General features: G+C 48.0%; 2 protein-coding genes across 4 annotated transcripts; one reads left to right on the plus strand and one right to left on the minus strand.

Annotated features, from left to right (window-relative positions):
* On the plus strand, window positions 1–9,810 carry PTGER1 (prostaglandin E receptor 1). Of its 2 annotated transcripts, none has more exons than XM_035104824.3 (3): window positions 1–145; window positions 4,947–5,802; window positions 6,625–8,469. In XM_035104824.3, exons 2-3 carry the CDS (start codon window positions 4,975–4,977, stop codon window positions 6,907–6,909), a joined length of 1,113 nt encoding a protein of 370 aa, XP_034960715.2. In that variant the 5' UTR covers window positions 1–145; window positions 4,947–4,974; the 3' UTR covers window positions 6,910–8,469. The 2 variants fall into 2 exon arrangements, with proteins under 2 accessions (XP_034960715.2, XP_034960714.2); XM_035104823.3 differs by having other exon boundaries at window positions 31–186; window positions 6,625–9,810.
* Window positions 8,923–27,274, minus strand: LOC118079972 (transitional endoplasmic reticulum ATPase). Of its 2 annotated transcripts, XM_035104820.3 has the most exons (18): window positions 27,112–27,274; window positions 24,282–24,393; window positions 22,151–22,323; window positions 21,645–21,787; window positions 20,162–20,292; window positions 19,547–19,678; window positions 18,550–18,652; window positions 18,091–18,224; window positions 16,784–16,919; window positions 16,309–16,421; window positions 15,273–15,437; window positions 14,425–14,547; window positions 14,076–14,288; window positions 13,028–13,206; window positions 11,316–11,445; window positions 10,941–11,099; window positions 10,570–10,721; window positions 8,923–9,703 (listed from the first exon to the last, which is right to left on the minus strand). In XM_035104820.3, exons 1-18 carry the CDS (start codon window positions 27,129–27,131, stop codon window positions 9,598–9,600), a joined length of 2,424 nt encoding a protein of 807 aa, XP_034960711.1. In that variant the 5' UTR covers window positions 27,132–27,274; the 3' UTR covers window positions 8,923–9,597. The 2 variants fall into 2 exon arrangements, with proteins under 2 accessions (XP_034960711.1, XP_034960712.1); XM_035104821.3 differs by lacking the exon at window positions 24,282–24,393.

A 27,274-nucleotide genomic window follows, 5' to 3' on the forward strand; every position in this document is an offset into this window, starting at 1 on the left:
AGAAGAGGGCGGTGCCCGTCCTATAAACTCGCACATGAGCGGAGAAGGGCGAGGCAAAAGCGAGCCGAATGAAGTGTACTTCGGACTGAACAAGTCAGGGCAGCATCGGCGCCGGGCTCTTACGTGTCTCCGGACGCAACCTAAAGTGAGACTCGGACGCGTCGGAAGCGCGCAGCCCTGAAGAAGGTGAGTCTCCTGCGAAGCTCCAAGCTCTTGCTCAATCCCGCCAACTTCGACGGGACGGGAAGAGGGCGCAGAGCTGGAGAGGGAAGGGAGGCAAGGGGAAGGTGTGCAAGCTGAAGACCATCAGGGGCTGAAATCTGGGACTGCACGTGTCCCCTCCCGACTTAAGATAAGCGAATCTCTGGAGGATTCGGATGTGTTGAGAAGGGGCTCCCTCAACATCTCTAAACACAGATTTGCTGCGCTATGTATAACCACTCTGGTGCACTGACAGCCAGAACGGCTACGGAAAGCACCAGGGTGTGTTGGAGTTTTATCGACTTCTTCTGTGTGTAAATTTAGACGTAAGGAGTAGGGCTATTAATATGGGAGTAACAACCAGCAGCTGGCAAATTATTCGAGGTAAGGAAAATAGCGCGATCGTGAATAAGGATCTTGCACCAGAGGCAAATACAGCTTGGCGCGCCTACACAAAATAACTGAGCGTCTGTTATTTCCCGGTAAACACAGCTTAAACTGCTCTGTTATAGTCACACTTAGGATGGGATTTTCACCCGTTTGGCATGCTTGCTGATGGGAGCTTGGAGTGGGGATCCTAACCCTTGTAGACAGTTGTGAATGCTGGTAGTTAGTATTCAATAATTAATTGATTTCGGAGCAAAAGGGTGTGGTGAGGTGGTCTTACTCTCCTGCGTCTGACAATAGCGCCTTGGGAGGCAGCTGGCTCTGAAGAGGGCCTGTCTCACTGCGGAAGAGGTCTTCATCCTCCACCATGGAAGGGATGAAAATGAATGGACTATTGGATTCTCTTCTGTGTTTCAAAGCGGAGTGTTTGCATTAGATAAAGGGTACCAGGATCCTGGTACCACATATTGACTACTGTATATGATCATAGATGATTATTTATATGGCTCTTAGTTGATTGATTAAATTTGCATAAGTTGCACATAGCGAAAAGCAGTATTTCTGAAGCAAGATGCATCCTCAGTTTTCAGATAATGTGCACACTTTGGATGACAGTCATCAATTTAGAAGGGGCATTCCTTTCTCTACCAGCCTTCTGAAAGAAAAGGTTGAATGCCTCTTTTACAGAGACACTTATCAGCTTATATTAGATATCGTGGGATGGAGTCAAACTCAGTCATGTTCAGAATCGACCCATTTAAAACAGTGGAACATTTTTGTCATGACTAATAGCATGACTAAATATGGAACCATCAATATCCACTGTCTGATTAATCCAGGACAGCTTTTTAGCTAATGATATAGTCTTCTAACTGATTAACCAATTAATCAAACTTTACAGCCCTAATATTCAAAACAAAATAAAAAAATTCCTTCCAGTAGCACCTTAGAGACCAACTAAGTATGTTATTGGTATGAGCTTCCGTGTGCATGCACACTTCTTTAGATACCTAATACTGTATACCCCACATTAATTAACTACTTCTAATGTAGTAAATGTAGAACTCATTTTCCCCCTGATTGTGATTGTGTCCCTCAAATGTTTATTGAAAGAATTAATAAATCACCTCTCTTTTACTAACATTACCCTCCTGCTAATACTACTGGGCAGTTAAAGGATGTTAAGGGAGGAGTAAGCAAGACAATCGCTCAGTAAGTGTACCTCTCTGGATGCGGTTTCTCATTCACAGAGACAAATGGGAGCTATAGTATATTAGAAGTTATGACTCACTCAATCATCCGGTTCTAAATATAGCCCTAGGTTAGTTGAGCCAGACAATAGGAATAAAACAAAAACAAAGCATAGTGATTCAGTTATGCTACATATGATTACTACAGAGAGCTCTTGATTTAAACACACACACACACACACACACACACACACACACACCTCTGCTGTAAGTGGCAATGATGGTTATAGCTTAATAATAAAACTTGCTTCTGGTACTAGTATATTATTTTAAAATGCTACACCCCATCCATCATAAGAAAAGCATGTTTCTCTTTCAGACCGTATGCAAATGTTGGGTAGGTGTGTTGAACTATTAGGAAAATATCCAAAATCCACAGCTGCACAATACTTTTATTAGGACCAACTAAAGTATCACAAAAAATGAGCAAGCTTTCTAGTTCCCAGTAATTTTTTCTCAGGCTAGATGTAAATGGTGAGAAGGGAGTCAAAGAGAAAGCACTTCTGTTGAAGACTTGAAGTCTGCAGTTGGTGTGCAATCCTAAACATACTTACTTATGAGTAAGTTCAACTGAATGCTGTGCTAGGTGATAAACTTATTTTCAGTTACATACACACACCGAGAGACACCTCATTTTAAGACTGTTATATAACATCAGAAGTGCCCTGCTGTATCAGGCCAATCTGGTCCACCTTACCGGTATCCATCATCCTGTTCTCACAGTGACCAATCAGATGCCTGTGAGAAATCAGCAAACAGCATCTGAACACAAAACACTCTCCCCTCCTGTGGTTTCCAGCAACCGGTATTCAGAAGCATAATGCCTCTGTCATCTGTATCCATGGTACATGAAGGCAGAGCATAGCCTCCATTGTGGCTAGTAACCATATACAGTATAGACTTATCCCTTATTAAATAGTTTAATGCTCCAAGTTGGTGACCATCACTGCCTCCTGCAGGAATCAGCACTTTCTTTTACCTGTTCTGAATCTTCCAACGTTCAGCTTTATTGAATGTCCACAAGTTCTTGTGTTATGAGAGAAGGATAAATTATGCATCCATGTCATGCATACTGTAATGCTATAAAATGTCTACCATGTCATCTCTTACTTGCTTTCCCCCTAAACTAAGAAATCCCAAACACCACAACCTTTCCTCATAGGGGAGTTTGATTACTTTGGTTGCCTTTCTGTGAACCTTTTCCAACTCTACAATATCCTTTTTGAGGTGAAGTGAACAGAACTGTACACAGCATTCCAAATGCTGTTGCACCATAGATTTGTATAACGACATTATGATGTCAGCAGTTTTATTTTCCTTTCCTATTGATCCCTAACATTTTCCCTTTCCTTTCTTATTGATTCCTAACATGGAATTTGCCATTTTCACTGCTGCTACACACCGGGTTGACATTTTAATTGAGCTATATATTATGAGACCAAGGTGTCATTCCTGGACAGTCAGTAATGCTGCAAACCCCATGAACGTATACAAGAAATAAAGTTTGTTTGTTTTTTTGTCCCAACATTCATCACTTTACGCTTGTTTCCATTGAATTGCATTTGCTACTTTACCACCCATTCACTGCATTTGTATAGGTCTTTTGGGAGGTATTCGTGATCTCTTTTTGTTTTTAATTACTCTGGACAATTTAATATAATCAGCCACCTCACTGTTCACCCCTACCTCTAGATCATTCATGACCAGGTTAAAAAACACAGGTCCTTGGGGGACTCCACTTTCTACATACCTCCAGTGGGAGAACGGCCTGTTTATTCCTATTCTCTGCTTTATGCTACTTAACTAATTCCTGTTCAAGAAGTGGAACTCTCTTCTGATGCCATGACTGCCAAACTTTCTCAGGAGTCTTTGATGATAGCTTTTTGAAAGTCCAAGCACACTATGCTTGCTGAAACTCTCAAAGAATTCTAATAGGTTTATGAGACAGGACTTGCATTTGCAGAAGCCATACTGGCTCTGTTTCAACAAGGCTTGTTCTTCTATGTGCTTGGTTACTGTACTTTAATAATACTTTCTACCAGTTTACCCAGGGCAGACATTAAATTAACTGGCCTGCAGTCCCCAGGTTTCCACCCTGGATTCCTACTTACAAATTACAGGCTTTTCTGTTTTGTTTTCAGAAAGTTCGAGACCTGATAACCATTGAGAGAATAGATGCCAGTTCCCAAGAACAGACCCAACTTGTCCTCATCATGTTTTGCTTTTTAGTTTAATTTTGTGATGATGTACAATCCAAAAACTTGATAAAGCATGTGTTGCAGGCTTTGTGTTTGTTATATTAAGCTAAACATGTCTACATGTAAAATGATAATGTAACAAACTAACTAGCACTCCATTTATATTTCTTAACTGGCAAAAATATGGTGGGAGAAACAGTAACTTTAAATGACATTTCGAAAAATGTTACTGTTAAAATGAGATACAGTATTATAATTCTCCCAATTAGTATCCCCCAATTTCTCTCTCATGTGTGGATCTCCATTCTTTACAATCCCTGATCCCAAACTGCTGGGGGAAGGACCAACCAAGTGTATTCCTTTACGAAAAGGCCAAGTGCTCTAGTTCCTCAGCATTGTAGGAGCAGCACCTTGACTTTCAGTTGCTGAGGTCTTTCAAGGTCTCTCCCTCCCCCAGGCTCCCTCCTTATCACCACCACCATCACCATTTAATTAAAGCATCTAAAATGCACATAGTTCTGTCCAGCATTTCCTAGCAAATTTGAGGACATGAAACACGAGGAACGGGAAGGTGGAAAGTCAGGGAAAATCCATCAGATTATATGGCAAGACAAAAGAGGATTTAAGGAGAATCAGTTTGATACCGTAGTCAGAAAAGTAATTACTGGGAAGGAGCAGCAGTTCTCATCTGCTGGATTTGTAGCTCCCAACGGAAGATTCTGGTGGGCAGGAAGTGCACTTTCAACCTCCTCAGGCATGCTTCTTCCCTCTGCTCCAGAGCAGAATCCATGGCAAAGGAGAATTTTTTAGGGAGATGTGCTGGGTTCCCTAAACAAATGTTTTTAGGGAGACTTCTTACCTTTAAAGAACCTCCTCAGGTTAGTTTCTGACACTTCTTTTCCCCTTGCAGATGCCTGCACCTGGAGGTAGCCATTGACATGATGTCCAGCATCCACGCTCCCAATGCTTCACAGGCTTCACCTATGAACCACTCCTCATGCTGCACAGAGCCCACAAAGATCCAGAGCTCTGCAAGGGCATCTTCACCTGCCGCCCCCATTTTCTCCATGACCTTGGGTGCTGTCTCCAATGTGGTGGCTTTGGCTATCCTGGTGCAGTCTTACACCCGCTTCCGGCGTCGCTCCAAGGCCACCTTTCTGCTGTACGCTAGCAGCCTGGTTATCACGGACCTCGCAGGCCACGTCATTCCAGGCTCCTTCGTGCTGCGTCTCTATGCCACACAGAGCAATTGGGAAATGATGGACCCTTCCAAATCGCTCTGCCAGTTCTTTGGAGCCTCAATGGTATTCTTTGGACTGTGCCCGCTCTTCCTGGGCTGCATCATGGCAGTGGAGCGCTGTGTGGGCATCACTCGTCCTTTGTTGCATGCTTCCTTGGTGACGCCGGGCCGGACTAAACTTTCCTTGCTTGGACTGTGGGGCACTGCCCTCGCCATTGCTCTGCTGCCTCTCTGCAGCTTCGGGAGCTATGTCGTCCAGGCCCCAGGCACCTGGTGTTTCATCAAGGTGCGAGAGGCAGAAGCTTGGCCTGACGTGGGCTTTGCCCTGCTCTTTTCCACACTGGGCTTGGCCTCGCTGGTGGCCTCCCTCTTCTGCAACACCTTCAGTGGACTCAACCTGGTGCGGGCCCGGCTCCGCAGTCAGCGCAAGTGTGGGCACCGGCGGGCCAAAGCCCATGACATTGAGATGGTTGTGCAGCTGGTGGGGATCATGGTGGTTTCCTGCATCTGCTGGAGCCCCTTACTGGTGAGTGGGGTGGGATGGGAGGGAAGATTAGTGAAAATCATAGCCCTGCTTTTGCATCCAACTTGTCGTTGTGAGAACAGGATGCTGTTCTAGATGGACCATTAGGTTCTTAAATGCTGGAATGTCTAAGAGGCAGCTGGGAGGGAGGAGTAGTAGCAATAGAACGAAAGCAGGACATTCATGTGCTGGTGAGCATCGGTGAAGTCTCCAGCATGGGTGGATAGAATCTTGCTGGGGGGGGGGGGCTGCAGCACCTTGATGAGGAATGGGATTCAGTTTGCCCAAACTGCATGGCAGTGGCATTTTGGACAGGGGACTTTTCCAGCCCTATTTGAAGATAGCAGAGGTTGAGCTTGGAACCTTTCACATCTAAAGCTATGGCCCTTCACCAAAGTTCTAACGGCACTGATGTTTGCACTGAAGTAATGTGACTCTGATCTCCTGGGGAGAATTATAATTGGAATATTTTTGGAGGACAATACCACCAGGAGGCCAAAGCATCAGCTAATCAAACTATTATGGTACATGGGCCTCCATGAAGCAGATTTGGTAGGTCCTTTCTTCTCTTAAAGTCCAGGCAGCAAACTAAGCAGCCGTCCCCTTAATGAGTCCATGGAGACTGGGAAGCTCTTATCAGGGAACAAATTTAGGCATGTTGAGTGAGGACGGTGCAATGACTGTACTGAGAGTCTGGTGTGTGCATAGTTCCTATTTCTCTGTTTCCAATTTTTGTTAGGATCACTAAGGCCAGGGAGTAAGATACAAAGCCGCAGCAGAATTACTGTCCTCATAACTGCTATTGTTGCCTCTTTCTGTTCCCAGGTCTTTGTCATCTTGTCAGTGACCAACTCCCATGGAGACCTTAATTATAAGGAGCTGCTATTCCTGGGTGTGCGACTAGCCTCCTGGAACCAGATCCTAGACCCCTGGGTATATATCCTGCTTCGGCGTGCTGTCCTACGCAAACTCCTTGCTCTAGTTATTCGGCGCCCTTATTTCAAGGGAGTCCGCTTTGACCGCTGGGAAGCCAGCTCCTTCCAAAGCTCTGAGCGCAGTATAGGGCTGGCGGGAGCAAGCAGGAGAACCTCTACTCTGAAGACCCCCTAAGGAGCACGTTTTGCACATTCTCCGTTGTTTGCAGAATTATCTCCCCTGGGATTCAACCAGCATCCAGGGCCCTTGGATGGTAGTGCTGTATGCAAGGAGCCGATATGGCATTCTCAGCTTACCCTCTCGGCCAAAAGAGCGATGGGATTCAAGATTGTGGAGAAGACCATGCTGCTGGACCATTTCCCCACTAGTTGGGACTTTATGGTGGACAAGGGACACTGGATCTTTTTTTGGAGATTTGTTAAGGAATTGTGATCATCTTTTCTTGGCGGGGTGTGTGTTTGTGTGTGTGCCCCACAGCAGTGTTTACAGAGTGTCCTGGGTTCAATTCCTGGCACCACCCGTTCTGCAGGGCTGAAGAATTGTGGCTCAGATCCAGGAGTTTCCAGTACTCAAGGCTAGATGAACCAGTGGTCTGACTCAGTATAAAACAGCTTCATATGTTCTGGTAATTTTGTTGATGACAGGGAGGAAAGCCATGATTAAGTGCATTCTGAGTGTACCCAACACTTTCTTGGTACAAGCTATATAGTATGAATGGAAACCTTGACTTGTTATTAGTGTTATAGTCCAAAGTGGTGAGTTGTCAGTGCTTCAGAGCACAAAGGCATCCATGTATGCCCCCCCTCCATATTTAAATGATAACCTCTCAGGGGCATAAAGTTTGCTTGTGGATTCTTTACTAGGCAAGGAGACAACTTCTTTGGGGGAAGGGGGAGACCTTTCTTGGATAATTTGGTTTAGGCATTTTACTATCCAGCTGCAGATGATATACAGCATTATGTTTAATCTGCGGTGACCTGGACTCTCTGGGCCCACAATGTTCTTTCCACATCCCACTCTAGAGGCTGCTGCAGTTCAGTGCTGTGCAAAGGAACACATACATAAATCGGCGCCCTTCCTCAGAGGCAGCAGCATATCTGTCCAAGAAAAAAAAATCACTGCATAATGTCCTTTCCTAAAACAGGAGAGCAGAGCTAGGCACAGGGCTAATGATGACTCAGGACAGCATTTAATTTAGATATAAACTTGGTCATTCCAGGGACCCCCTGTGGGCAAATGGGGATGCTCAATGGGGTGAGAGGGCTGGAAATGTGATAACCAAAAGCTCTTCCACATGCTTCCCACCCTCAATGGGAAACGAGGAAGCTCCTCCTGGAACTAAGCACTTATATGTGAGCTACTTCCAAAGACAGGAAAGAGTTGGCTGAGCACCAGGTAGATCTGCAACAGGAAGCCTGTCTGGCTTACCATGAATTCCAATTAGGTGGGAGGCTGCCAAGGGCCCTGCAGTGTAATCTACCGGTACTATACTGGAGAGGTGGGTGGGACTAACCAACAGACCATAAGTGGGGTACCTCCAGCTGCTGTTATGCTCTGGACTTAGGATAATGGCCCTCCAGGGACTTTCAGGGGACACTGGGAAAATCCTGAGCAGCTTGTTCTGCAGGGATCATGCAGGCAGGGGATCTAGGCTACTGCATGCTGGTGCTCTGGCCTGTTTGGCTCTGGTTGATTGGCGCTGACCATTCTACAATAAAGTATTTTTGTGGAGCATTCTGTCCTATTGCACTTGATTGTCTTCATGCCACTGACTAAATCCCAGCATTCCTGCTGTCAGCTGCCTCTGTCAGCCCTACTAATCTGGTAGGCAGAGTTCTCCATTTATCTCAGAGTGTGTTTACTCTTTTCCTGCTCTGTGATTTCTCTGCTCTGCCTGTTGTTGCCGCCTCCTAGAACTAGTTGATGACTGTGGGGCATGTGTGATTGGGCCTCTGGAAACCTGACTGAAATCTGGCAAATGTGCACAACAGGAGAAGGGAAAGTTTAACATTATCCCAGCATAAATGGGAATTAGTAGCAGAATCATAGGTCTCTCTCTCTCTCTCCAACATGCCCTGCCAGTTCAAATCTGGAGCTTGCTTCCCCAAACCATCCCAGCCCCTGCAGATGTGAAGTCAGCACACACAAGACATTACACTTCAGGCTTTTATAAAATTCCTCCCAGTGTAAGGGTCATGCACTTTCAGTTTATTAAGACATCCAGAAATCTCTGCCAACTGGTATCACAAACTGGAGTTCATTGGCTTCATGCATAACTGCAGGCTTCAAAAGCTGTCTTTGCTGTGGAATAAGAAAGGACTAATGGGAGCAGGCTGGGTCGGCTTCTCCTGTTCCCTGGTTTCTAAAGTGGGTTTCTAAAAAAGTGGGAGCCATCAATACATATACTACAAGGAGCAGGCACCAGCTTGGGACAGTTTGAGATGAGGTCAAGGGATAAGTGGGCAGCTTTACACTCTGCTGCTACACCACCCTGTGAGGCATCTGGCTGCATGGTGGAAACAGAATGCAGGACTAGATGGACCTTTGCCTCTGATCCAGCAGCTGCTTAGGCTTTTGCTGCCCCCTGGTGACTTCCATGGGTATTGCATTTGACAGCCAACAAACACAAGGGCTGTCGGTGCCATGAGGTTCCTGGTAGTGGCCGAGACAGGCACAAACATTGAAAGAGGCACCTGGCCCCCAAATCAGGGACGAGGAGTTTGCCTCTGGTAGCTCAGAGTCCACATACAAGGATGAGGGTAGGAGTTGGGGCTCAAGCACCAGACCTTACATTAAAGAGCACAATAACTATGAGAATGCAGGGCGAATGATGCCAACAAAAAGGAGGCATTTCCTGCACAATCAGTTGTAAAGATCATCATCACCCTCCTCTTGGAACAGGCTTCCTTGGCCACTGCTGCTTCCACTGTTTCCCTCTCCACTGGCGCTCTGCTTTCCAGATGGAAACCTATGGAGATAAAGAATGGCCTTGGTTCCATGCAAGAGAAAGTTGGGTTATTCTGTTTTATGGATGTGGGCACTGATCTGGTTGTACTCTACATAAACAAGGTGTTATGCACATCCCAATGCACATAAAAACCCGTCCCGTTTAAAGTAATGCAATATGGAGGGACTGTATCCTCACTCAGGTGCTAGTTCTAATGTGCATCTGAATGCACATCTAATTTATACCTGTGATTCAGGGTCTGCAGGTACCACCTGCACACAAGCCTGTGGATCTCCATAGCTGGGTCAGGGCAATGCTGTTTTTGAATGGTCTTTTGTTTATTTTAGCTAGTATGTGTGTGTGTTTAATTCTATTGCACTTATTTTGAATGGTACCCTTGTATATGGAATTTAACATCCTAAACTAACTTGAGAGCCCTCACTGGGTCATACATTTAATAACAATAAAAATTGTTATTAGTTGCTTGGGATAATGGAATGCAACCCTTGGAATCTTGATAGTACTGTTATTATTTAATTTGTTAGTCACTTTATCCTGCCCAGGGCAACCCAAAGCAACTTACAAAAGTTAGCAGAGTCAAGCTAGACAGTAGAGAGGCAAGCTACACAGTAGAGTCAAGCTGAGGTTCCTGTATCTTGTTTTTTAAAAAGAACAAATTTCCCCCTATCCTAGGAAAGGGGAACCTAGGAATGTTGTTGGACTTCAGTCTCCACTAATCCCAGCCAAAATGGCCAATGACAAGGGATGATGGGAGTTCTGGTCAAACAACATCTGTGAGGACAATTTCCTCACCCAGGCCCTGTCCATTGCACTGAAGTGAAACTCTAGCTTCGGGGCAGAGGAAGCAAAAGGTTCTCCAACATTACCTGAAGTTGCCAAAGCCACGGCTTTGCTGTAATGTTTGGGCAAACATCTCATACTTGCGTATGTCATTATCACTGACAGAGCGGCGTGCAAAGCGCATTGCTTCCTCAAAGTGATCGCGTCGGATCTCTGGCACAGGGTCATAATCGTCATCCTATCACAAAAGGGCGGGGGGGGATGTTGTCAAGCTGCATCCTTACAAGCTCCAAACCCTGTGATATCAATACAATCTGTGGCCCCACAATGGGAGGTGGCCATAAAGTTCCCAGAATACTATGCAGAACATGTTACTGAGGGGAAGAGCAGGGCATGAGGCAATGGAAGGAATCCTGCCTGGCGCTGCTGGGGTGTGGGGAAATCTCGCTACCCATACCATGGCGGCACATTTATCACGCTGACGCTCCCGTTCTGCCTTGATCTCCATCTCGATGGCCTCACGGATGGCCAGTTTGCAGGCACGCTGGCATATTTCAGTGAGGTCAGCACCTGAGAAGCCATGTGTGATCTTGGCCAAGTAATTCAAGTCCACATCCTGTTGGAGAAAGATAACATGGGCTTACTGGAAAGGTCCTGCTAACATTCCCTGTTTGAAGAAGAGAAACATCTTTCGTGCAATACACCCTCCTCTATTGGAAGACAGTGGTTGTGGAGACCAGGATGTGGTCTCAGAATCCTATCCCCATTTCTATGATCTACTTCCCATGCTGTTTCGCCTTCCCTCCCGTGTTCAGTCCTGGCTTTCACTGACCTTAGCGATAGGTGACTTTCGCAAGTTGGCTTGGAGAATAGCTATGCGAGACTTGTCATCGGGCAAGGGGATGTAGATGAGCTGATCCAAGCGTCCTGGACGAAGGATGGCCGGGTCAATGATGTCTGGTCTGGAGGCCAAAGAGACAGAGAATATATTCAAGGTATATCGGCTGCTTCACCCTAGATAAGGCACTCCACATTTCAGCTCAGCAATAGCATGGACTAGGGAATCCACTCACAGGTGTCAAGGTAGAGAAAGGCAATATTTTTCACCCAGATATACACATTCCTTTGGAGCAAGGCAGTCAGGGTCTGCATACCAACCATCACTCTTGTTAAAGGTTTCCTTGCTTAGCTTCCCTGCTGTGTGCTGAAAAAGGAATGTGGATTCACTATGGTGAACGGGGAATAGAGAGCCATCCCCTTAGAGAACTGTGTTTCTTGGTTTCCCCCAAGGCAGTGACACATGACTCTCCTCACTCAAGCTCTTAGTTTCATTGGTGACCAAGCTTAAAGCAAAGGAGCAGATTCTATAGTAGTGACAGATAAGAAGAATTAGCAAGGAAGGCAGTGTAACTTTGCATGAAGGGAAGCTGTGAGGCAGAACATTCTGAAGAATCCTCCTCCCAAAGGCTGCTTCCACAGATGCATGGAGCTCTAACTTTCCATGCCTGGCAAATGTACACATAAAGGATGTAACATTGCTAGCGTTAGTGAAAAGGGCTGCTGATTGATGGCCTATTGGAATGTGCCATGATCTGTAAATGAGTGGGGAAATGTTGAGCTTCATAAGCTATGACTATGTAGGCTTTGATCTACTGGGCACTGGTGGGACCCATTCTCCTCACCTAGTGAAGCTGGATGGAACAAGACAAAAGACCGCTGGGTTTTCTACAGGTCTCCATCCTCTGAATTTACGTTTTCCATGCCTTTCTAACCTCCAGTTTATGCCAGGTACACTCTCTGGGGTGTTGAGGATGAGGGTAAAAGGAGTGTAGGATTAACTCTTGCAGCCTGTGTGGAAGGGTGAATTGACATAAGGGCAGGCAAAATACTAAAAACAAACCTGAGCACAAAGGCAGAAAAGTGGAAGAGATAAGGAAAATGATAAGAGGAAGTGATAAAGAGAATATGTCTGACTTGGGTGAAAAATAAAATGAAGCTTGAGTGAGTAGAGGCTACACAAAACTTCAAGCCACATGTCCCTGCCATCAGCGAATCATGAAACAACAGTTTAAGTGAATACCTCTCATGCCAACCTGAGAAGAGTGTTCCCTTTCTCAGCATGAAGCAGGGAAATGAAGCCTCCCTCTCATTCCTTAGTGAGAGACAGAGACACTACTTGGAGCGTCATCAGGTGGTGGCATGGCCTGAGGAAGGCTGTGTGCTTGGAGATATAACTGCAGTCTGCATTTGGAAGCATTGATATCGAGATCCAGTCAAGAGGTCCCTCCCCACTGCCCTAAGGACTCACCTCTAATGACCTGGTTCTGATTTAACTCTTTTCCAAAAAAGGCCTCCTTGCATTCCACCCCAATGAGGGTAAAACGGAATAGACTCTGGGGGCCAAGTGGCTGGTTTTCACTGGGACAAACAGTCTGGTGTTGATCATACGTCAACAGAGCAGCCTTCTTTGAGAGGAGACCCCAGCACAGTTCTTATGCACAACTTGACCACCTAACTGTATCCTCCCTTCCCCACCCTCTTTACCTGTTGGTGGCACCTATGATGAAAACTGTCTTCTTGTTGGTCATGCCATCCATCTCTGTGAGGATCTGGTTGATGACACGGTCCGCTGCACCTCCGCCGTCTCCTGCACCGCCACCACGGGACTTGGCAATGGAGTCCAGCTCATCAAAGAAGAGGATGCAGGGAGCAGCCTGCCTGGCCTGGGGGATGCAAGGTACCAGTGTGAGATGGAGAAGAGATGGGACTGGCCAGGGTTGCATCTAGAGCTCAAAGGCTCTGCGTCTACCCTGTGTAGTGCATCCCCAGCAGTGGGTACACTAGCTGCCTGTCCCTATTTATAGGGTGAAGAAGGTGAACTGGATGGTAGCCACCCACACCTAATGGCAATGAAGAACTGGAGGCTCTTAGCTCAGTGGTTCCCAAGTAATATGTTAGGAAAGACCTAGTTAACGCTAGGTGCTTAGTGGGCAGATCTTCAGGCTGCCAATAAGAATGCAGCAGAGAAACAGTATTCCACAAAGACTATACTGTATAGATATCTGCTCCCTGTGGAAGACTGATAGGCAAAACTTTATTGAACATACCTCCAGGGGCCTCCCTTAACAATAACAAAGACTCTGGAATCAGTGCCCTAATTTCCTCTGCCATTTTTAAAAATGATAATGAAGTATGGAGGTTTGTTACAATCTCCTTTGCTTTTGGTTCTTCATATGGGCTACTGGAAAGTAGTTGGAACCTCCAGTTCCTGCCCTCTCATTGCTTATTTACTTATTCATTCAGCCATAAAATGTATATCCTGCGCTTTGTTACATGGCCTCAGGACCAGCTGCAACTAAGATACATAAAACAATCCAAAAACTACTTACAGAGGTATAGAATACTGCATTTAGAATTCCGTATACATCCCCATTCATTTAACAACAAAAAAAAAATGGCTTGCTGCTGTTTCTCAAAGGCCTGGTAAGAGAGAAATGCCTTTATCTGAAGCTGAAAGCTATCTAGTTTCAGAGCCCACCTGCTTTCAAGTGAGGAGAGTGTTCATCTGTCCCACCCTGCATCCACTTTGTACCTTGTCAAAAACATCACGGACGTTGGCCTCACTTTCTCCGAACCACATGGTGAGCAGTTCAGGCCCCTTGATGGAGATAAAATTGGCCTGGCACTCGTTCGCAATGGCCTTGGCCAGGAGGGTCTTGCCACAGCCAGGAGGTCCATAGAAAAGCACACCTCGTGATGGCGTCATTCCAAATTTCAGGAACTTGTCGGGATACTCCACTGGGAACTGTTGAGGGTGAGAGGGCATGGGGTGTGTGTTAGAGAACTGGGACTGTTCCCCTTACTGACCATGTAGTCAGGACACTCTTCTGCTGTACCAGTTTTGAAGCAGCACAACCAAACCACACCATGCTGCTACTGACCTGCACCAGCTCTTGTAGTTCACGCTTGACTTCCTGCAGGCCTCCAATATCTTCCCAGCAGACCTGTGGAACCTCCACTACAGTCTCGCGAAGGGCTGATGGGTTGCTCTGTCCAAGGGCCCACTACAAAGCAGAAGAGAGCATGAAGCATTGAAGTCCTGTGCCTCCCTGGACAAAGGCAGCAGCTTCCTTCCTTGCTTCCCATAGAATCCTCAAAGAGCAATCCAGGAACACCAGGGCACTTTGGCCACGCAGGAGGGCAGGCAAGTGAGCAAGTATGTGGGCGACCAAAGCCAGTGAGGAGGAGGGAACCAGAGCTGCACAAAGGCAGGAAGGCACAGTGGAAAAGGGGAGGTCTATGTCACTCTGCATTGTGGAAGACAGGAGAAAAAAAAGCCTGCCTTTTTAAGTGCCATCTTCCTTTTCTGGCTTCCCAGCATACCAGCAGTGATGGAGAGAAGTGGGGGAGAGGACAAAGTGGAGAAAGAAGCTCTCTCTCTCTCTCTCTCTCTCTCTCTCTCTCTCTCTCTCTCTCTCTCTCTCTCTCTCTCTCTCTCTCTCTCTCTCTCCCCCCACACACACACACGCACACAACCCACTGCAACTGAAGAAAGCACAAGAAAGAAGCCCACATTTTCAACGCTGGCTTTTTCCTCCTGTCTCAAGCGACAGCAGCAACAGTAGGATCAACAGAGAGACTGGGGGTATAAAGGGAGGGGGGTTAGCAAGGGGGCAGTGGGTTTGGTAGGGCCACTGGGGTTGGCGAACAAAGTGAACAGGGGTGACAGCTATATTATATATATTCAGCTTAAGAGCTCTTGCTACTGGATTGCAAAGAGCTGGCCCACCTGGAAGTCATCCATAGTGACAGCCATGGAATTGAGGATGTCAGCATCGATCGTGTCGTCCTCCAGGTCAATGACGCTCATCTTCTTGCGGATGGCTTGGAGCGCTGCCTCAGAACACAGAGCTGCCAGGTCAGCACCCACGTGCCCATGCGTTTCGTTGGCCACCTGTAACCACAAACTGTGTGTTGGAGGGGACTTTCCATGGGGTGTCATTCCCTAGGACAGTTCCTTAAGGGACAGGTGCCCAGGGTTCCTGAAGCAGCTTCTAAGGAAAGTGAGCCTCTCCCAATGATGCAAAGAGCCTTTCATTGTAGCTAGAGGTGTAATCAGCTGTCCCAAACAATAGACTGCTGGCAAATTTGCTCTTTTAGCACTGAACAAGCGCCAATCTGCGGAAAACACATTTGCCGTTTACTCCATTTCAGCGCTAAACTGCAGGTTTCCCCAGGGGAAAGCAGTGGGGCAAATGGAATTGTTAGTTAGGTCAGTTGACCTAAGGCAAATGTAGAGCACCCTGCATTCTATACAGGCTACTTTCTGGAACTGTCATTCTACTCTTCATACCCAGGCTCTGAGCAAGGATAAGCACGCCCTGACAAGCACACACAGGCAATCCCCAAAGCATGCTGCTGTCTCCTTAGGTTTCCTGCATCCCCTGTTATCCACTAGTACCTACGTACCTCAGAACCTGAGAGCTACTATAATTCATGTGCATCACATCTTTGCACCTAGGGCCATGGCTCTTAACCCCCATCCTCCCACCCAACCTGGGTCACATATGAGGTGCATCACTTGATGTTGAACCTCTTGGTCAGTATGGGAAGCGGCACCCTTGAAAGGCATGGCTTGAGATGAGATGGAGTGTTCCACCTATTGTTTGTGACCTGTGACAGCTCATTAGTACATGTAGCAGAAATCAAGAGATAAGTGTTCCTGCCTAATGCAGCCCTTACCAAGCTCTAAAGAGCCCATGCATCTCCGAGTGTCCCTTGGATCCACCCTGCCTCCCCATAGGCCTCCATTGCCTGTTCCTCACCTTCTCCAGGTCCACATCGTCTGCCAGTTTCATGTTCTTGGTGTGTATCTGCAGGATTTCCAGCCTTCCCACAGAATCTGGGATCCCAATGTCAATTTCTCGGTCAAAGCGCCCTGCAGAGGGTAAAGGAGCGCTGAGCCCAGAACTACCAAAAACAACACTCCTTAGCCTTGAGTGTGCTGTTTTCATCCTCATAACTATCATATCTTGCAGATGAGGGAACAATGAATGGGAAGTGGGTCTAAATAGTTAGGGTGTGTCCTTGGAGATGGGTTGGCATCTGGGAAGGTTAAGGCCCCCATAGATTAAACAAGAGAGTTAGAAACTTGTCTCTTTAGGAGCCAGCATCTTTAGGAGCAACTTGTGACAATGGGATTCTGGTATTTTCCTCAATGGATTTAAGGCTCACAACCAAGGGAAGAGAAGGAGGAGAGTCCCTAGGGCAGATGGGTGAGAATGCAGGACAGTCTCCTACCAAACCGGCGCAGTGCAGGATCGATGCTGTTGGGCCGATTCGTAGCCGCCATGACTATCACGTGTGAGCGCTGCTTCAGGCCATCCATGAGTGTGAGCAGCTGGGACACAATGCGGCGTTCCACTTCTCCATGTGTCTGAAACGGGAAAACCAAAGTTGACAGAAACGCTGGAACAACAACTGGCTCTCATACCTTAGCTTAGAAGTCAAACAAATCCATCCTAGGCATAAAATTTATGACACAGCTACCCCCTAGTGGTGGTAGATGTGCACAAGAGCAAACTTGGGAGAGACGTACAGCAATGTATGGCTACCTCCAGATGATCAGGATTTTGTGGAAAGATTCAAGACCTCACAGGATTTTCAAGTTTGCGCAGTTAGAGTGGATTAGAGCAGTTTATTGCCCTAGCCCAAAAAAATCCACTTTATTTTTAAAAAGGGCTTTCTGCAGTTTGGAAAGTAACATGCATTGAAAAGTATGGGATGAATGATGAAAGGGAAGACATATAAACACCCCATAAGCAAACATCTAGAGGAGGGGCCCAAGGTGAGCACCATAACAGGGCAAAAGTTAGGGGTGCATCCCTTGCAGCATCACCTCTCTTGTACTTGCATCCATAGGATAGGATTTTGCAGCATTCTGAGAAGCAAGAGGAAGGGGGAAGATATTTGGCAGCATCTTTTCCTCCACCAGCAGTATAATGCCAAGAAAGGATTGCAGTATTCTGCATTACACAGACTTACTGCCAAGTTGAGGATAACTGTGATGGGAATGGAACTAGGCTCTCTCAGCATGACTCCTGCTAGTGTCAGGCTGGGAGAGAGTCACTGTTCCTGGTACAAAACTTAATGATTTCTGTTCCATCACAGCATTAAGCACATCCAGAACTGGGTTTATTCCATTCTGCCATCTCCTCTCTCATTTCATGCTGAACAGCTTTACACAATGTGCCAATGCTATCAACAGCCCCAAAGAATATCACACACCAGCATTTCCCAAGTAATACAACTGGGGAAAGACCAGCATACATCTGGCTAAATTCAGCCTCTCTCTTTCTCTCTCTCTCCGCATATGTGTGTGTGTTGAGGGAAAACACACAGACTTTGTTTAAACTAATATTTCACCTAATGGTGAGATATAGTTGCTTTTGACATTTCTGGAGGCAGTTTATTGCATTGAGGATACCTTCCCAACACATCTGAGATGGGAGCAGCCAGTCATAGAAGGATCCCAGCTTGAACAGACAGCTGTCTTTGGGCAAAGTAGGATAATTTTACTCTCTGCTCCCAGTAATGCCATCTCTCACCTTCTCCCTCTTAGGAGCAATGGCATCCAGCTCATCAATAAAGATAATGGCTGGAGCATTCTTCTCTGCCTCTTCAAAGGCTTTGCGTAAGTTGCTCTCCGATTCCCCAGCCAGTTTGCTCATGATCTCTGGGCCTGTAGAAGAACAGGAGACAATACTTAGTCTTAGATTGTGAAACAGCCTCTTCTATATTTCAGAGTAGCTGTAGAGGACAATTGGAGAATGAAATGGCATGGCACCAAAATTACTATTGCCAGTTCTGCTGTGCCTGCTTTGGTCACAGCCCAGAGTTTATATGTCTCCTGTACACTGGCTTCACTTCAATCACAACCATCATCTATTTCTGGGTGGCAAGAAGGATTAGAGTGGTTGTGCTCAATGGATGAAGAATGGAGGGATAGGTTTTGCTAAGATCCCCCCCACAACTTCCCTCCCTCCATGTCACACAGTATTTCTCACCATTGATAAGGAAGAAGAAGGCTCCAGTTTCATTTGCAACAGCACGGGCAACAAGTGTTTTCCCAGTGCCAGGGGGACCATAAAGAAGAATCCCTCGTGGAGGCTAGGGAAAGAAAGGAGGGAAGGCAGAGGAGTCCTATAAGGAGAGTCTGTGCAAAATAATTAGGTTCTCCAACAGTGACAGAGGCAGAGCTGGCCCACCCATGAGGCGGGGTGAAGCAGTCGCCTCAGGCGATGGAAGCGGTGAGGGTGGTGCCCTCACAGACACCCTGCCTTGCCACACTGCTCCTGCCACAAACCATGTAAAGGAGGCTTCTGTGGCAGGAGAGCGGCAGTGTGTTGCTTGCTGGTCTCCCCTACCCCTAGGGGCGGAAACAGAACAGCAGCAAAGCCTTGTGGGATGTCCCCGCTTGCTAAGAGTCTCGTCGAGAGGGAGGCGTTCCAGTGCACAGTGTTGCGTCCCAGCTAAGCCCTTGCAGAGTGTTGCGTCCCAGCTAAGCCCGCACACCTGGTGAGGCTTCACAAGGACTTTCCCTTGAAGGGAAGCCCTTGCAGAGCCTCATGAGCCACCCCCCCCATGGTGCCAAAATGTCTCAGGCTGTCCCTGGTGAGAGGTCAATGGGCCAGAAAAAATGCTTTGGCCAATGAAGCCAAGATGTGGGAGGCAGGAAGTGTGTTCTTGCTTATTTTAGGAGTGGAAGTATTAATGACACAGAAAATTCTGCTTAGAGAGAAAGGTGGTGGGAACAAAACAGAAGGAATACTCATCCACGCAACCTATGGAAGAATGTTGCAATACAGGGATAGCTAGTATGGTGTTGTGAACTTCAACTCCCACCGTCCCAGCCAGCATGGGCAATGCTCAGGGAGTTGAAGTCTCCAGTTCCTAGAGGGCACAACATCGGCTTCCCCTGTTGTAATACGTTTCATGAACAACAGTGAAGAATGGTCCTCTGGAAGCTATTACGCCCTGGCCTTCCCACTTCCCCTGCTGTACCTTCACACCAATAGCTTTGAAGAGCCCTGGGTGTCTCAGGGGCAGCTCCACCATCTCCTTGATCTGAGCCAACTGTTTACGGCAGCCCCCAATGTCATCGTAGCCGACATCATTGAGGCTTTCCTCTTCGTCCTGACAGAGTGGAGGGGTGAACAGGAAATTATCTCAACAACAGAGCACCCTGTCCCACAAAGGTTATGTGACATAGTTAACATGCTGAGTAAACTGAGGAAGCAGGATCTGTGCCTTAACTCTTCTGTGGGCCCTGCCAGATGTTGTTGTCACCCTCAACCATTGGCCATTGGAAGTGATAGGAGGAATCAGTCCAACAACATTAAGAGGTCAGAAGGCTTCCCTTACGCCTCTCTTCAGTTTTGCTGAGGTGCATCTTCTGCAGAATTATTATTTTTAAAATATTTTTTTTACTGAGGACCACAGTTATTTGCATGTGCCAAACAAACTGGACAGTGCCAATTTTGTAGGGCAGATCCCACCCTCAAAATCCTGTGCCTCACTATCCAGATGGCTTGAATGGCTTCTAGTAATAATCACCCAACCATAGTCCAGCTGCTTGCTCTCCCATCCCTGAGGTGCATCTCTTGAGCCCTTACACACCTCTCGCTTGATGGGCTCCCCCTCGCAGTGGATGATGGTGTCAGGAGCCACGATGCAGTGGGGGCTGGGGTCAACCTCAACAACCTTGAACTCCACAGCCCTCATCCCGCCTCTCACAAGGAAAATGTCACCTGGGGAGACAAGAGGAAGCACCTTGCTAGATCCAAAGGTTTCGAATTTGGTATGCTAACCTGAGGACCCACAATAAAGGCTGGGATGTGACAGTTCTGGGGCAAAATAGGAAAAGGCAACACCTGCAAGTAAACAAGAGAATTGGGGATATAAATCCCAGTGGGATTGCCAAACCCAGTTTCAGACTGAGAAAACAATCTCCCCGGTGCTTAAAAGCAGAACCAGTGCCAAGTTAGATAGAGCCCTTGGCATAGTGCCCTCCAGAAGCTCCTCTCCCCAGCACCTCCCTGCCAGGGGCAGAAGGGATGGGCAGTGGCACTAGTCCAACTGGCCAGGTCTCCCTCAGCTTGGTGCTGTAAAGAGAAGCTTTGGGTGAGGCAGCTGCAGCAGCCACAATCTTTATTATCGCCAATGCCTCTAGGCTCCACTCCTGAAGTAGCAGGTGCCAAGGGCGGGGCCCAGAAGTGTGGAGGAGGTGAGTGTGGTGCAGCAGCTAAAGTCCTAGACTAGGACCTGGGAGACCGGGGTTCAAATCCCCACTCAGCCACAAAGCTCACTGGGAGAAGTTGGGCCACTCACTCTCTCTCAGCCTAGCCTACCCTGTAGGGTTGTTTTGAAGATAAAATGAGGAGGGAGCAAACTATGGGTGCCACCTAGAGCTGCATGGAGGGAAAGTGGGATATAAGGGTAGTAATAAATAAAAGACAATAAATCGGCCCAGTATACCTGAAGGAGCATCTCCACCCCCATCATTCTGCCCGGGCACTGAGGTCCAGCACCGAGGGCCTTCTGGCGGTTCCCTCGTTGCGAGAAGCAAAGGTACAGGGAACCAGGCAGAGGGCCTTCTCAGTAGTGGCGTGGAACGCCCTCCCATCAGATGTCAAAGAGATTTAAAAACTACCTGACATTTAGAAAACATCTGAAGGCAGCCCTGTTTAGGGAAGTTTTTAATGTGTGACATTTTAAAGTGTTTTAATCTTTGTTGGAAGCTGCCCAGAGTGGCTGGGGAAACCCAGCCGGATGGCTCGGATACAAATAAATTATTATTATTATTATTATTATTATTATTAATCACCAAGGTAGCATTGGCTTCGGCTACTTAGCCCAGCACTTTATCTTACAGCAATAATGAAATTGTGAGAGAGGGCAAGAGCGCAAAGAGAGCTCAACATCAGCTATGGTGGGGTCTCTGGGACCCATGGAACCTGGCATTTACCCCACCATGCTGGGTGTTGATGCTGTCTTCATTGCAGCACCCTTCTCCTCCAAGTCGAAGGCCCCTCTCTCCAGCACTGCCTCCCTCCCATTTAGCCTTGTTCCTTATGGCAGGCCTAGTGCTGCCCCTCCTCACCTTTGTGCACAGGTCGATAGGCCTCGAGGAAATAGGGTTTGAGGTAAACTTCAAAGATGTTCCCAGTCAAGCCTGCAATGGTGTCGTCAATGGGCAGGACATGAATCCGCTTTCCGTACTTCACATCCGGACAAGCCTGCACACTAGACAAGGGAAGGCTCAGCTAGCTTCTGTAATGTAGCAGAGCGCGCACACACATGCACACACACATGCACACACACATTCTTCAGGAACAAGCTGAATCTATTGGGTATGCAACATACTGGGTGTGCAACACAGCAGCCGTTCCCAAGCTCTAGCATTGTCCCCCATTTTAATAGATTCCAATTTAACAGATTCCATGCTGGACAACTTCAAATAAGTATACATATAGATGAATGTGCACATGCAAATTACCAATAACAAGGGTGGTTTCCCTCCAAAAGCTTAAAATAGCCCCACTATGAGCTTTTGCTGACTGTCCTATGCTTTCTTCCTGCCACTAGTTCCATTCGGACAGGCCTCACCTGACCACGTCTCCGAGGCGCACACGGAGGTTGTTGCGGGTGACGCGGTTCATGCGGATCTTCTCGTTCGGGCAGGAGTCATCCGTGAGGACGATGCAGACCGTCTCCCGGCGCTTCTTCCCCTTCAGCAGCACCGTGTCCCCCCGGAACAAGTGCAGCTCTTCCATCTTGGCCTGCGGTGAACCAAGAACGGGACTGAGGCAAGGTCACTTTCCACTAGATGACATGTAGCTGTGTGTGTTTTCATGATGTGGTTCTCGCGGGGTCAGATGTGGTGCATCTGTTTGTGCAGGTGGGGTGTGTGGGGTGTATTTGCAATGTGTGTTTTGTAAGGCAGTGTGAGAACAGAAATTGTATACTTTTGCATATCCATTGTGTGCGTTATTGCCCATCTTTCTGGAGAAAATCAAGTCTATGGGGTGCTTTTTTTTTTAGTATTTATTTATTTATACATACCCTGCCCATCCAGCTGGGTTTCCCCAGCCACTCTGGGCAGCTCCCAACAGACTAAAAAAAAGAAAGAATAAAACATCAAACAGATGTTGCATATTGGCAAATCTGTTGCATATTGGCAAATCTGTTGCATATTGGCAAATCTAAGATATGTTTGAATTCAAACCATGTGCTCACATCAGCCTTGGCATAATTCTGCATACATGGGTTGCTTATGTATATTTCTCAACCGTCTCTGTGTGCTCTTCATGATAATATTCAAATCACATCATGTTTGTGACACAAGATGTATGCATGCAGTTCTCAGCTATAGATTAGGAAAGGCAGACAAGCAATCATTTTTTAGTCTAATGGACATAAGCAATATTTCTTTATCTTATGGGTTAAAATCAGTTAACACAACCAAAGAATTAACAGTTATAACAAAAAAATAAATACACACACATGACCCAACCCCAAACTACCACTGGTTATTTGGCATTTTATATCTTGCCCTTCTTCCCAAAGAGTTAGACAAACACAGAGTGGCTTGACATATTTAATAGTTTCCCCATAAATTTAGTTTGTGAGCTAAAAAGAAAGGGGAGGGATGGCCCATTATATTCACTGGGTGCAGGATTTGAGAAAATAGACTGGCCAGACTAGCTGTGGAGCAGAAGGCAATGGTCTAGATCAGTGGTTCCCAACAGGTGGTCCGGGGACCCCCAGGGGTCCGCGAGCTATGCCAGAGGGGTCCTCAAGATGCTATTAGATGCCAATCCTCTGGCCCGCCGGAACCGTGGGCGCCAAGCGAGCCCGGTGGATCAACCGGGGAGCCGCTGAAGGCCTCCCGGCGACTCCACCGGACCGAGGCTGAGTGCGCCCGGCCGGAGACTCGGCGGAACCCCTGGGCCTAGAGGCCCGAAACCGCCTTCCAGACCGCGGACTCCGCGGCGACCACGTGGGCGTCGGAAACGTCCGGCGGAGCGAGGAGCCGCTGAGGCCTCCTGCAGGCCCGCCGGGCCGAAGACGAGGGCGCCCGGCCTACGGCCGAGCGGAGCTCTGTGGCCCGAGACCTCCCACCGCGCAACGATCCTGGGGGGCCTGCCTCGCGACTGCAGTCGCCATCACCCCTAGCTGCCCAAGAGGGGGAAGGAGCCCCCCCAAGCGAAGGCCCCCGATCTCGCAGCTCCTGCGCGCCACACGGGGAGCCTCGTGGGGACCCGAAGAACAAAGGCCGCACCGAACCTGCTGGCGCTGGCGCTGCTACCGCCGCAAATACAGCCACCCCCAGAGGAGGAGAAAAGAAGAGGGGACGACAGGGAAGAGAGGGCCCCACCACCACCACCTTCAACCCAGGTGAAAGGGTAGAAACCTCCCCCCCTCCAGAGGGAAACCCCCGACCCCCAGACGGCCATCACACCGCCGCCACCACAGCCACCACCACACCAACGCCCCCCCCCCAAGAAGGATAAAGAAAATAGGAAAACAACTGAAAAAATAAATAAAACCACTTTTTAATTTTAGGATTAGGAATTAATGGGGGTCCTTGTCACAATAGCGGCTCGATAAGGGGTCCTCGAGAAAATTTTGTTGGGAACCCCTGGTCTAGATTGAAGCAGCAGTGACGACAGCTAAATTGACTGTGGAATGTGGGACAAAGGACACTATGGGCAGGAAAGGTGAGCAGTAGATTTACCTGAGACAGGCTCACAATGCTGTTGTCTTCATTGGCCGCTTCATCTACAATGAGGCGGTTGGGACGATGCTTCTGACGCAGGATGGCTGTGGAATAATCCTCTCCCTTGGGGCTACAGGACAGAACATCAAAGAGGTCTCTCAGGCGTGTGGATGCTCACGTAGAAGTAAGTTTCAGAGAAGAGAGGACGACTACAATGCGTAGGGGTTTCATCATAAATATTGCAGGAAGATACAGTAGTCACTTTACACCAGCCTTTGATGCAATCCATGTTTTGGGGTGCAGCTCCCATCAGCCCCTCTTGGGTTGATAGGAGTTGAAGTCGAAAACATGTGCAGGGCATCAGGTTCAGGAATGCAGCTCCACATCCACCGAGAAACATGGCCATTTGCAGGTTTCTGTTTCTACCAGAAACCCAGGCTGTGTGCTACTAGCTTTTTTTCTAGCATCAGGGTTGCAGTTCTCCCTCTCTCCTGATAAGTCATCAATCAGGGTGACCAAGGTTGTTTTCACCCTGAAAACCAGGCCTTCAGTCAGACTCAAATGGATCTAGAAGTTGTTGGGACTTCAACTGTCATCAACCCCAAGCAGTGTGGCCAATAATCAGGGATGGTGGGAGATACAGTTGCACAACAGCTGGAGAGCCACATCCCTTGTTAAAAAGAAGGTGTGCTCTTTCAAGTCACGTGTCACAGCAAACTTCAAAGGCCCGGTCTTGGATACATACCAGATGGGATTATTAAAATAAATACAAAAAACATCAAAACAATATTATTTTAAGATCATTTATTGTGGATACTTTTTATATCTAATAATATATAGTTGTTCCTGAAGAATAACAGTTGACAATTATTTTAAATAAAATAATAATAACAATTTATTATTTATACCCCGCCCATCTGGCTGGGTTTCCGCAGCCACTCTGGGCGGCTTCCAACAGAAAAATGAAATAAAATAATCAATTAAACATTAAAAGCCTCCCTAAACAGGGATGCCTTCAGGTGTCTTCTAAAAATCTGGTAGCTGTTTTTCTCTTTGACATCTGATGGGAGGGCGTTCCACAGGGTGGGCACCACCACCAAGAAGGCCCTCTGCCTGGTTCCCTGCAACTTGGCTTCTCGCAACGAGGGAACCGCCAGAAGGCCCTCGGTACCGGACCTCAGTGTCCGGGCAGAACGATGGGGGTGGAGACGCTCCTTCAGGTACCGGTATACTGGACCGAGGCGAGGCCATTTAGGACTTTAAAGGTCAGCACCAACACTTTGAACTGTGCTCGGAAACGTACTGGGAGCCAATGTATAGATCTTTCAAGACCGGTGTTATGTGGTCTCGGCGGCAGCTCCCAGTCACCAGTCTAGCTGCCGCATTCTGGATTAGTTGTAGTTTCCGGGTCACCTTCAAAGGTAGCCCCACATAGAGCGCATTGCAGTAGTCCAAGCGGGAGATAACTAGAGCATGTACCACTCTGGCAAGACAGTCTGCAGGCAGGTAGGGTCTCAGCCTGCCTACCAGATGGAGCTGATAAATAATCAATAAATAAAGGTACCCTGAAATTGTTGGGGAAGAAAACTGAGCTTCCCTCCCTAAATGACATCCTTGTTGCTGATATTGTAGGCATGACACAAAACGAAACACTTATTTATTGCACTGGAAGCTGTATTTGGATAGGTGGCCTGAAGGCTGGAGAAATTAGCTATCTGAAGGAAAGACATCTGAATCCTTTGCAACAAATTCGGGGTAGTGGGGGTGGTATAGCAGTTACTGAGTCTGATGCAGCAAAACCAACCCGAATTTTGTGTCCTCTATTTATTGCACCACGAGCATCCGGACAAAAATCCTCTAAGCGATGCATCTGACAAAGTGAGCTCTCTCACCCCCCAAAATAGGCTTGCCATATGTCAAGAAAATTTCTGACTTGCCCTGATTTTCGGATGTAAAAATGGTGTGTGTGTGGGGGGGGGGGATTTTGGCTAAATGTCAGGGAAAACCCAGGTGTATTGCAACGCAGCGGTAAAAACGGTGGAAACTGCTACAAAAGCTTTTTTTTAAAAAAATCACTATTTTGGGGGGAGGTTCCCCCCAAATAGCTCAACAATTTTAGGGTCTTCCTAACGAAAGCTCAACAACAAATCTGCTGGTGTCAGCAATTGTACTTTTTGAACTATGGCAACCCTAGGCCTGTAAGGTGCCGCACCCCAGACTCTTTGTTGCGACAGACAGGACAGAGCAGAAACGCAAATACCTAGGCAGGGCCCGGAAGGGGGAGGGGGGGTCATGTTTTCCCTCCAGCCTCGCGTCGCGGTCGGATTCCACTACCTAAAAATATCCTAGCAACGCTCCCCTCCCCTCCCCGTCCCGCCATGCCCATGTGGTGCGATCATTGTCGGATATAAACATCAGCTGCCCCCTAGTCCGGCCTCCCAAAACAACCAACTTGGGAAATACGAGAAGAGAGAAGGGCCAGCTTCTGCCAGGCTTCGGGGACGGAGGACCCCGCAATTCACACGACACGAGAGGAGCGAGAGAGAGGCATTAGCAACACCAAAACAAACACACCCAAGGCCCTCGGCACCTGCTCGAGCAAGCGAGCGAGCGAGCGAGCTCCGAACTTGGGGGGAAGTTTCCTCCAAGTGCGAGGCCCAAGGAGAGGCTGCCTCCCCCTGAGCCCTGCCCCGCTCGGGCCAGAGGTGGGACCCCCCCCCGCCGCCGCCGCCGCATTGGGAGGAGTGCCGTGCCGAAGCCGAGCCGCCCCTTCGCCGCGCGCTGTCCTCTCGGCGGAGGAGAGCGGGAGGCGCGAGGAGAAGTTGGGTGCCACGCGAGGCGAACTTACTCCCCTCCGGAGGCGGGCATGCTGGCTGCTCTGCAGGCCCTTCCTGGGGCTTCCCCCGGCCTGGCGTGCCGCTCTCGTCCTCCGCTGCAAGGCCTCGGCTGCTTCGCGTCCCCCTGCTCCCCACTGCCCGAGTGCCCTGCTTCCCTCCTCGCCTGCCTCGCTC

The sequence above is a fragment of the Zootoca vivipara genome, chromosome 2, assembly GCF_965207765.1.
Source record: "Zootoca vivipara chromosome 2, rZooViv2.hap1.1, whole genome shotgun sequence".
Classification (NCBI taxonomy): domain Eukaryota; kingdom Metazoa; phylum Chordata; class Lepidosauria; order Squamata; family Lacertidae; genus Zootoca; species Zootoca vivipara.

Coding starts and splice junctions, on each gene's coding strand:
- PTGER1 (XM_035104824.3), top strand. CDS start 4,975: ATGATGTCCAGCATCCACGCTCCCAATGCTTCACAGGCTTCACCTATG. Junction 5,803..6,624: donor TCTGCTGGAGCCCCTTACTG/GTGAGTGGGGTG, acceptor TTCTGTTCCCAG/GTCTTTGTCATCTTGTCAGT.
- LOC118079972 (XM_035104820.3), bottom strand. CDS start 27,131: ATGCCCGCCTCCGGAGGGGA. Junction 22,324..24,281: donor GCATTGTGAGCCTGTCTCAG/GTAAATCTACTG, acceptor GGTTCACCGCAG/GCCAAGATGGAAGAGCTGCA. Junction 11,100..11,315: donor GAAAGTCACCTATCGCTAAG/GTCAGTGAAAGC, acceptor TTTCTCCAACAG/GATGTGGACTTGAATTACTT.